General features: G+C 35.4%; 2 protein-coding genes and 1 long non-coding RNA gene across 4 annotated transcripts in view; 2 read left to right on the forward strand and 1 right to left on the reverse strand.

Moving 5' to 3' along the window:
* The window catches only part of mfsd2aa (MFSD2 lysolipid transporter A, lysophospholipid a), a 24534-nt gene extending 23142 nt beyond the window's left edge, over positions 1–1392 (forward strand). Inside the window, exon 14 of the mRNA XM_079636401.1 lies at positions 11–1392. Coding sequence (XP_079492527.1) covers positions 11–65 — 55 coding nt within the window. The 3' untranslated portion in view covers positions 66–1392. The remainder of the gene's footprint in view (positions 1–10) is intronic.
* Positions 1–1705, reverse strand: part of LOC307011085 — a 3191-nt gene extending 1486 nt beyond the window's left edge. Inside the window, exons 1-2 of the long non-coding RNA XR_013800350.1 lie at positions 1638–1705; positions 4–94 (exon numbers count right to left, since the gene is read on the reverse strand). This is a non-coding gene — a long non-coding RNA (uncharacterized lncRNA). The remainder of the gene's footprint in view (positions 1–3; positions 95–1637) is intronic.
* LOC307011082 (uncharacterized protein) lies at positions 1458–9604 on the forward strand. 2 transcript variants are annotated; one of them, XM_079636399.1, is made up of 8 exons: positions 1458–2087; positions 2170–2282; positions 3595–3698; positions 4555–4729; positions 4806–4923; positions 5025–5110; positions 5258–5346; positions 7785–9523. In XM_079636399.1, the coding sequence occupies exons 1-8, from the start codon at positions 1614–1616 to the stop codon at positions 8531–8533; spliced, it is 1908 nt and encodes a 635-aa protein (XP_079492525.1). In that variant the 5' UTR covers positions 1458–1613; the 3' UTR covers positions 8534–9523. The 2 variants fall into 2 exon arrangements, with proteins under 2 accessions (XP_079492525.1, XP_079492526.1); XM_079636400.1 differs by having other exon boundaries at positions 1641–2076; positions 7785–9604.
* The last annotated feature ends 1693 nt before the right edge of the window (positions 9605–11297 follow it).

An 11297-nucleotide genomic window follows, 5' to 3' on the forward strand; every position in this document is an offset into this window, starting at 1 on the left:
TACCTTGCAGGAGTGAAGAACAAGAGTCTGAGATGGAGGCATTGAAGCCTGATATCACAGCATGAAACGCCAGCGTGACTGTTCCTGCTCTGGCCTACAGAGGGTGGCAAAATACACCTTAACCACTGCAATGAGGGAAATCTATCAGCTGAGCTTTCAGAGACAACTTTCCTCACTTAGCTGGATAACTGGACCAATGAAGGATGGAGGGGAACCCTTATATATGCACTGCTGTTATGACAGCTACTTATTTATACAACCATAACAACTATTTGCTGCTTTCAGTAACAGTGACACCTCTCCCAGGCCAACAAAGGGAGACTTGCTAGATAAATATGATGTTCAAATCGACCATCTACTAATACATTGTTTTGTTGCAACTCTTTCTCATTTGATTCATATTTTGTTTTTTTGAATGTAAAAGGAAATGTTGAGTTGGAGTTTTTCGGGGACATATTTCCTCAATGTGGTGAAGAATTGTTGGTTTGTTTTTGCACCGGGGGTAAAATATTTATAACAGAACCACAACAACAACAAAAACTTTCCATTTCTTTAAATAACACATGCATTCATTGTGCTTGTGTAGGGCAGTTTATTAGCCTGAGGAAGATGACACTTTATTTTTTATGGTTCTGTATTTATTTATAGTGCCTTATATTGAGATTTTTTGAGACTTGATCAAATGAGATTAGAGTATTTAGCACAAGTAAAATTCTAGTCACAGCTCTTAATAAAGTCAATTACCTGAATCTGCAGCTGTGCCAAAGAGCCAGTAACTGACTAATGGAATGTTTAGATTAAATATTTTATTGTTCATTGGTGCAGTATTTTTTCCTGCATGAAATGTAAGTATTTCTGTACATGTTTGTGTTTTGTTTCTGTGGGAAAAAAGTAATTGTGCACATAAAGAAGCAGTCTTGGCTGTTTCACAGACTGGATAGTGACTGGATTTAAAGCTGGTGCTGTTTTTCGTGCCCTGATCTAGAGGGATGTGGTAGATGGGTCATGTGTTAAATGTCTATCTGTAATATTATAGACCTGCAGTTTACTTCTCTCTATAAACGCTGAGATGAAATCCAAAAAATCTTTGCTCAGCAGCACAAAGTGTCTATGGACAAAGAATGTGAGAGATTTTTTTTTTGTCAAAACCACAAACACCGCCAGAACATTACAACTAAAAAAATTACAATATGTCTATACATTGTTTTGTGGCCTTTATAAACGTACTGACGTTGTGTTTTTATATTGTGTTTATTAAAAATGTGTATTGTAAATACGTACAATTTTTCAAAAACTTTCTTGGTATGAAAACCTGGCCAAAAATTATGTCTGTTCAATTTGGCATGTTTAATTCTGTTGTCATCACAAATAAAACAATTGACTCCAAGCACAACTACGCAATATGATTAAATTATTTTATTTTTTTTATTATGTATGGGCGCCCTCTAGCTGCCAATGCTGCACAGTGCGAGCGGAAATCAATTATAAATGACCAATCACATCTGATGATTACCAAATGAACCTTTCTCAAAGGGCCTTTTTGGATCGTCTAGTTTCCACCTACGATCAAATATACGTAAAGCACAAGCAAAATTTACTTATAGATAATTGATATGAAAGTGAACAGCATCACTCGCCTAGTTCTAGGTTCGATTCTTGTCACTTTCTCCAGACCAGCATTGTTGAATAGTGGCTTATCTTTATCTTTATCAGATGAGAGAGTCGATCGCCCACGAACAGCACGCGAGACACACCCTGGGAAACTCGTAGTGTGCGACCCGTTCACAAACACGCCGGACTCGACGCGCCAGAGATCGGTGCCTGTCCTGCGGATACGGGGCCGAACACCTGCGAGGAGGATCCCACCTGGCCCAGATTACCTGCCCAAATTCACCCGCCTCCCGGACGTGTCGGTAACATGCTCGAGCAGCAGTTTCGTCTTAAGGGTGAAGAAGATTTTCTACGGGTTCTCGGCCGCCGCAGAGGAGCTGACGCTCGGAGAAACATGCAAAAGCAACGGGGTCGTTGAGCCGCATAAAGACTTGCTCTTCACATACGCGCTCACGGACTGTCAGGGTGAGCAACAGGTGATGTCATTTCAAAATAATCTAGGAATGTTGTCTCTATAATCATTGCCAAATAACGACATGACTCCTCTTCAAATGAAAGGTGTTTCCTGATTACGTAGTGTACAAGTATGTCCTTTACTACGTGCCACTCTCACACCGAAATCCATTCATGCACCGCAGAGTGAACGTGGGCGTGGAGTGTCGATATAAAAGGTAGGCCTAAATATAGGGTCGTGGTTTGGTTTTGAGTCGGTTCACTAAAAAGTTATGAAACACTATAAAACATTTCTGGTCTGTTTATTTTACTCTTTTTTTTTTTTTTTACGAGTTTACATATTTATTTTATTATACTTTCTTTTTTTATCCGGTTTTGAATAAGTTTTTTTTTTTTTTTTTTTTTTTTTTAAAGAAGAGATTTCTTGCCAATTGTAGGCTACTATTATTCTTTAAAGAGTTCAAATAATTAGTTGTACAGTGTTTTAAGAGCAAAATCCAAGCACTTTTCCTGCACTTTCACTTTTTTATATAATTATTTTGTATATAAATACACACATATGCATGTATATGTTTAAGAATTTACATTTATTTATATATTAAATATTTATAAAACACTTTTTTTAAAATATTTATACATGTATAAATAATATTTATATTTATATATATTATGTGTATATATGTAATGTATACATGCAAATATTTCCTTAAATATATACATGCATATGTATGTATTTATATATACAAAATAATTATACACAGTGTACTGTAATATCAAAAATTGATAGAAACTGATATAAAAAAAAACTATATATATTACATAAAGAGCAAAATTAATATGAAACAAATTTTGAATCTAAATGTGCCAGGCAAAAAGATTAGAGTGCACAACATGCAAGAACGCATTAAAAGAAAGTTATACACTAAATGTATCAATAAAAATTAAATCGATGAAACATTTAATTAAAGTAAACCCATTATTGGTGATCTGTATGGTTAAAGTCATTGAAGGTCAGCAGCAAAGAAGACACTGGTATTAAACATGAATCAAAACCAAATATAATAGTTAAAATCAAGCACTTTCAAAACTCTGTGAACATCTTAATTATGATGTTAATTGAAGTTAAGAAAGCAGTTGTAACCACAGGCAGACTCTCGATGACCAACAGAGGCTCGTAAGAGTTCACAGAATCGAACAGAAACCATGACACTTTTAGATTCTGTTTATTTTATTATACAATTTGACATTAATTCAAATGTTTATGTAACACTTATGCAGAACCAGTTGAAAAAAAAGTATTCTAATGAATTAAACAAGGAAACAATTTGTTGAGTGTAAGATTTCTTATTTCAATAAAAACAATGCTAAAGAGTTCATAAGTCATGATCAACATTAACTCATTCACAAATCATTCCAAAAATGTTTTGAAAAAGGTACAATTCCGAAATTTCTTTGTCATGTAGGTTGAGGTAAAAATCATTGATAATTATGATGAACAGGAGAAACACTGTTCTGTTGTTTGTTATTTAGGAACCATCATGTGCACAGTCCGACCATGAGCCCGACGTGGAGGACACCATTGCGTAAAGTCATCAGGAGTCGATCTGGCGACTTTCAGATTCAGCTGATGGACGGTGAGCAGTTTTTGTTGCTTAGAAAGAAAGAAAAAGGAACACATTATCATTAAGCATTAACAGCTTATATCACATTTTGTACCTGTCTGCATCACTTCACAGATAAACATCTCATATATATTTAATACAAAGGGTTTTTTTTCTTGAAAGTTTTACCATTTTTATATACGTTTGTATAAACTCATGCATACAGTATTGTGCAAAACTCTTAGGCATGTTAGTATTTTCACCATAAAAAAATGTTTTTTAGCCAGTTACTTATATCTTTTGCTATAGTATAACTATTCAAAAATTCATTTTGCCATTAATTGTAATAATCCAGTAAGATTTTTGTATGCACAAGGAGTCCGTCAACAGCCGATAGCTTTGCAGCTCGGTTTCCTCAGGCGTTTTGGAGACATTTCCGCAGTTCTTCTGGATTTAGTAAATCTCAATTTTTTTCATGTAATCAGAGACGGATTCGATGATGGTGAGATCAGATCACAGCAGCTGTTGTCAGACTCTTATTAGTTATAAAAACTTTTTTTTTTTTTACAATTAATGGCAAAAGGAATGTTTGGAAATGTAAACTTTCCTACTGACACACTACAGCAAAATATATAAATAACTGGTCTAAAACCATTTTTTTCTGGTGAAAATACTAACGTGCCTAAGATTAAAACCATTTTTAACCACAATATGAATCAAACCTGAATAGAAAAGTCAAATATTTTGTATAATTGAGCTATAAACATGCTTAACTAACTCGCTCAAAAAGATTGTCTTCAAACTGTTACCAGCAAAGCTTATTTAGAAGCATTTTTTTTTTAACATAAAAATGTAATGTATGCCTGTTGTGTGTTTGCCTGTGCTGTAGACTCCTGGTCTTCTCCAGTCAGGTCTGCTGTGTTCCTGCTGGGTCAGAATGTGAACGTGCAGATCTCCACTCGGCATCATTACTCTGGGGTCAAGCTGTTTATCAACAGCTGTTATGTGGCTACCGTTAACACCTTGAGTCAAGACACCAAATACAGCATCATAGACAATTACGGGTGAGTGGAGCAAAACGCTAACTTTGTGGTAGATTTATCAGACGCAAAACTTTCTCACACACACACACACATCCAGGTGTTTACGGGAAAGCCGGATAAATCCAGGCTCTTCAAGATTCCGGTTCTCCAGGGCGGACAATGTTGTTCAGTTCTCATTTGGTGCTTTCCAATTCACTGAGGCTTCAGATGCCCAGGTGTGTTTATACGCTTGATTCTTTTCTCACCGCCGGTCAAACATTTTGAAGACAAAGCAATGCTGTAGTGTGCATTATGATGTGGTCATTGTGTGCTCTAGGTCTCACTCCATTGTGAGCTCTCTGTGTCTGGAGGAGGGCCTAGTCCAATGCAGAAGTCATGTTTTTACAGGCACCCAGACAAAAGGTTAACAAGACTTAACATCTGACTCCGTGTTATAAAGATCATGAATCACTATTTTAACATTCCATTCCACATCACTATCCAGTAAATTCGTGGCTTTCATGACAGATGTTTACTTTAAAGATTTGTCTCTCACCACTTCTTTACTAGATGGATCTCTGTGTTTGGACAAGATTCTGTCTGTGACTGCTGTGACTCTGTCTGCAATCAGACTAAAACCAAACGAAAAATTCATGAAGGTAAGTATATACAATGCATAACCATGAACATAAATAATCAATCTGAGTATTCATGTGCTTAAAAAAAAACATTAAAAACTTGTATATTCACATTAAAAAAAGTATATTACTGGAAAGATGAAAAAGCCTGCACATGATATCCAAGCATGTTTCAAGAATAATTATTACAAGGAAAAAAATAAGTACCAAATGTAACAACTATATTTTAATATACTATTTATTAATATTTTGGCCTAACAGATGCTTTTCAACAATAGAAAAAAAAGTCAATAAATCAACATTTGTTTCGACGTGTTAATGGAGGTATCAAGATGAGAACAGACAAAAATATTTCTTACTATAATAATAGCTAAGTATAATAATCTTTTTATAATAATAAATAATATGAAAGTATAATATCTCCACTAATATTGGCACCCTTGGTAAATATGAGCAAAGGCGGTTTTGTACATAAATCTGCATTGTTTATCCTTTTGATCTTTAATTCAAAAAATGTACAAAGAAAATTCTACGCTAGAAGTAAAACAATTAAAAGTGGGGGTAAAATCTCATTATGAAATAAATGTTTTTCTCTCGTTCACATTGCCACAATTATTGGCTCCCAATTATTGCAACATCCTTATCCCAAGATAACAGCTTTGAGTTTTCTCCTATAACGCCTGATGAGTTTGGAGAACCTGGCAAGAGATCAGAGACCATTCCTCCACAATCTCTCCAGATCCTTCAGATTCCCAGGTCCATGTTGCTCTTCTCTTCAGTTCACTCACTCATTTTCTATAGGGTTCAGGGCAGGAGACTGGGACGGCCATGGCAGAAGCTTAATTTTGTGCTCAGTGACACATTATTGTGTTGATTTTGATGTTGGATTATTGTCCTGATGGAAGATCCAACCACGGCCCATTACAAGATTTCTAGCAGAAGCGGTCAGGTTTTGATTTTTTATCTGTTGGTATTTGCTAGAATCAATGATACCATGTATCTGAACAAGATGTCCAGGACCTCCAGCAAAAAACCTTTATGAGTTTCATCTGACCATAGAATCCGGTCCCTTTTGAAGTTCCAGTTGTGTCTGACAAATGAATATGCTGGAGATTGTTTTTGGATGAGAGAGGAGGATTTTTTTATTATGCCCTCCCAAACAACTTGTGGTGATGTAGGGGTTGTTTGTTGTTGTTTGGCTTTCTGACCCCAAGACTCAACTAATCTCTGTGATCCTTGGAGAGTCTTTGGCCACTCAAACTTTCCTCCTCTTCCTGGCAGATTCGTAACATCTTTAGTTGATTGGAACTTCTTAATTATTGCCCTGATGGTGGAAATGTTTTTTTTAATTATTATTATTTAGCTATTTTCTTATAGCCACTTTCTATTTTGTGAAGCTGAATAATCTTTTACTGTACCTCAGAACTATATTGTTGGTTTTACTCGTTGTGGTGGATGATTAAGGGAATTTGGCCTTTGTGTTTCCTCATATTTATACTACTCTGTAACAGGAAGTCATGGCTGGACATTTTCATGCTACTAGTCACCCTGGTAAAAAAAAAAAAAACCAGTGGGAATACACTTTAAAGATATTTTACTCATAAGAATTTTGAGGGGTGCCAATCATTTTTTTTTTTTTGCTATATGTCCATGTTATCTGCTATATGTCATATTGCTATATATATATATATCATATATTAAAACCGTACTAAGAAAGAAGAGCAAAGAGAAAGAAAGTGATAATACATTCACTACCAACTGGCAGAGAAAAAAAATAGTTTTTCTTGTGCTCTGCTTATTAATATTTCAGGGGTGAAGAAAGCTTTTATTTTTATTTTTTCAGTTTTCATTTAAATTTTGGTTTTAGTTGTAGTAATATTGTTGTGTTTTTTTCCATTATTATTATTATTTTAAATGACTTGGCTGTATTTAAAAAAATCTGGTTTAATTTTAGTACTTCAACCTCAATGTATTTATTTCAGTCTAAGCAACATGTAAAAAAAAAAAAAAAATCATTTTTTTTATTTATTTCAGTTTCTCATGTAATATTTATATTTTATTTTATTTGAGCTTTATATCAATTAGTTTCAGTTTTAGTTAACAATAACGACACTGATTCTGATTGTCATAGTCATAGACTATTGACATAGTTATTAGCGCACAAACAGTTCAATCTTATCTTTTGTGTTATAATTTATTTATGTAGATATCATGACCTGACCTTTTCTATTTGCTTCCTTTTAACTGTACTATTTTGGTCTCAAATTATTCAGCATTTCATACATTTATTATAGGTCCAAGGTTGTAGCTCTAAAACTTTGATAAGCACTTTGTAAAATGTTGGGTTTTAGGTTAACTTGTTGAATTAGTACACAGGAAATGACAGCTCTTTTGTGCTGTGTAATGAAAGGTCATTGAGAAAATAAGAATTGACCTTTCCTCTCTTTTCTGTGCATCAGGGTTCGTAAGCAGTGATCAAGTGCTCTTCTCTGACACGTCTCCTCTCTCAACTCTGCCTTCCTCAACTTTGAACTCCACTCTCATGACTTCTAGAAATGATGACGCCATCTGGTTTGAAGCCAACCTGGTCAAAGAGCCCCAGCGGTCCTACACACACAAGGACTTTGTTGCCTCTGTTACCCTGATTTCTTCTGAGGAGGACCATGTCAAGAGCCCACCTGAGTCTCACACCAGCACAGTGGAACTCATAGAAGAAAATGAGGAAGAGAAACATGGTGAGGTGGAAATTGTAATGGCTATCATTAAGATCTTTGTGGGATCTGAAAGGCCAGATTTAGACTCCATGGAGCAGTTTCAGGTTGAGTCCTCGGGGTGGTCTGAAGAGAGTAAGACGCAGGAAATGAATGAGCGTCTGAGTTACTGGCCAAAGAAAGTTCAGAAAGTAGGAGTTTCCGTGAAGACATCAGTTATGATGGTCAATGAAACCACAGAGAAGCGTCCCACAACAAATGAATCGGCACTGGGTGATGGGAAACGCCACGAGGTGTTTCTCCCATCCTTTATCTCAGAGGAAAAGAATAAAGAAGATGAAAATTCTTCTGAAAACAAACAGGAAGTTTTGGATTTCCTTTTAACTCCGTCGTTTGAAGAGATGTCAGAGTTTCCGGTTGGATCTGATGAGCTGGTGGAGCAGGGTCTTGTGACAAAACTAGATCTTAAGCAAGACTCAGATGATTATTATGATTAAATGCATGTATGGTTGGTTCGTTTTGATGAATAAACTGAAGAACCACATAAAGCTGAATAATTAAAACTAGTATTTCATGTGCCTTCAAAACACATCTGGCTTTTATTTCATGAAAGGCTCATAAGTTTCAAAGTTTCATAAGCTGTGAATTGAGGGATGTTAAATTACTTTTGTTAGATGGTTTTCATTTTAGTTCCCTTTCATTCGTTATGTTCAAAAAAAGCCATTTCAATGCTTGAATCCGAACATCCTGTTAATTGTGATCTTTACGGTCAGTATGAAGAACTTCTACTTATGTTATCATGAGTCATGGACATGTTTGGTCTTGCTGTTTGTACAATGACATTTAAAGATTTTAGGGCAAAGTCAGACTAAATATATTCATTCTGATGGAACAACATTTTTTCACATATCATCGTGACAGTTGTGTAAACGTGAATTGAATTTAACCGTTGTGAATATAAAAGACACGACAAGATTGTGTTTCCCACCCACACTAGCCTTTTCATGTGTTATAATCTCTGTAGGAAAGAACTGGTTGTGTGTATAGCCATTGTTCCTGGAACAATTCCTTCTGATTATGTGGTTTTTATTTAGAACTAGCAGATGTCATTTTGGAAGAGAAAAGAAAATGTTTTTGTCGAGAAAAGTCTTTACTTTCTTGCCAATGAAACTCAACAGGCAGAGTTCCAGAAGTCAACATAAGACTTTATTGGACAAAGCAACAAAGCCGCGATGCCTGCAGGACATCTGAACATCTCATTTGCAACTTTTGTACAGTTTTAACCGATGATCTCATTTACAGATGCTCTCCTTTCTTTTCTCTTTTTAATTCACTTGCCTACTTTCTTTGTACGGGTGGTTTATTCAGTGTTTTTACCTCATTTTTATCAAGAGAACCTGTTGAACGCCATGTGAACCAAAAGAATAATAATTAAGTATCAGTGCAGATGTCAACCGCAAGCAACTTTAGCTATAATCTCATTCTTGCATGTGACCACGAGGCCTTCAAAACACATCTGGCTTTTATAGTATTCAAAATAGTTCTACAATTGTATTCTTTACTATAGGATAAATAAAAAATGTATTAGTACAGTCATAATTTGTGAAACAATATTCAAAAACACTGATGAGATACAATGGAAATATGTATTTATTTTCTTGATCACTGTGTTTTCTTACACAGTGTAATAAGGTAAACCTATAGGTGTGCAAGAACAATATTCTCACAAATAAATAAATTAAAACATCCTAATTCTCAATCTAAAAACACATATACATTTGTGTACAGCATGGGTTCAATAAATAGTGTAAAAAAACTGTTGATTTACTGTCATCAGGCAAAAATGAAAAAGCTTTTCTGGATTTATGGATACAATGCAATGTTTAAGTGCACAAACTGAACATCCATGAATTGTAAATTACAGTAATACGTTTGCAAAAACACTGTGCATGCATGTTATTAGTGAAATTTTTGGGTTTGTTTAGCACCTAAGTAGATCTGGTCATTTCGGCTCGGAGAAACACTACAAATATGTGTTATGCAGATCACAAGAATGATGGACTGAAATGTTAGTGTAAATAATCAGTGTTACGTAACACTAATAAAGTATATACGGTTTGTTAAAAGCTGGCAAGGTTAGGAAATAATATACAAATGTAAAAATAAATATAATGCTATTGTCTTAATAGAAAGTCTTAAAATTTCATAAATAAGATTACTGTTAGTTGAAATGGTTTTGTAACAGAATAACCATAATGGACCTATAAACTTTTCCAATAAGATTATGACTTTCAGATTTGAGCGAGGCAGTATGTGTTACAGATGGTAAGCTGGTGTGTTTGATGAAAATAAGAACATTAAACAAAGTTTGAATTTTCCAACGGTGATCTCTCGTTACAATCCATGTCTCTGTCAAATTGCATTATTATGATGCATAATTGTTAAGGAACTTGCTGAAATTTTCCCCTTTAGAATTTGGGTTTCAGAGTCCATTAATTAGGAAGCCATTTTGTTTGTTTGTTGCGTCCTTCTTCTTGTAATGAACACAAGCAATAAACCCATCACGATCAGCAGGAGAATAACCGGGATCAATATGAAGCATACGTGGCATCTGTATGCTGACTCTCCTCTCTTTGTCTTATCTGTATAAAGAAATTAAACAATTAATTTTAGTCTCTTAAATGTTATTGATTATTCAAGAGCATTTTAAAGCGCTTCTGTGTTTGACTGTCCTCACCTGAGTAGAGCTGGATCTCTCTCCTGACCTCTTGTCCCAGAGGTTTGTTGTGCAGTATGAATGTCAGAGAGGAGTTTGTGACTTCAGTGAGATTTATCCAACTAGACACATTGTAAAGTCCTGTTTGAGTGTCCTTCATGATGTGTGTTTGTGTCTGGTTAGTGATGTCTGAATTTTCCATCAGCCACTGCAGTTTAGGAGAAGGGTAACCCCCATCTGATGACACTAGCAGGTTGACTCCATCAGTTAACATGGAGAACTGCAGACGAGGCTCAGAGTAGAACGCTGAAAAACAAAACAGACATTCAATCACAGGACTGTTTCAATCACAATGCGAGACATTGAGAATGATTCACATGATTTTATAAGAACATCAGTCCATGTTGTTACCTGCAGTATTCACTTTAAAGCTCTTCTTCTGGCTGCCAGTGTTTGTGCTGATGGAGCAGGTGTAAACACCGGCGTCCTGCAGAGTGACTCTGTCCAGTTTGAGTGATGCGTTTCCTGTTGCCATCTCCTGGATG

Source organism: Phoxinus phoxinus, assembly GCF_949152265.1.
Source record: "Phoxinus phoxinus genome assembly, chromosome: 14".
In the NCBI taxonomy this organism is placed as follows: Eukaryota; Metazoa; Chordata; class Actinopteri; order Cypriniformes; family Leuciscidae; genus Phoxinus; species Phoxinus phoxinus.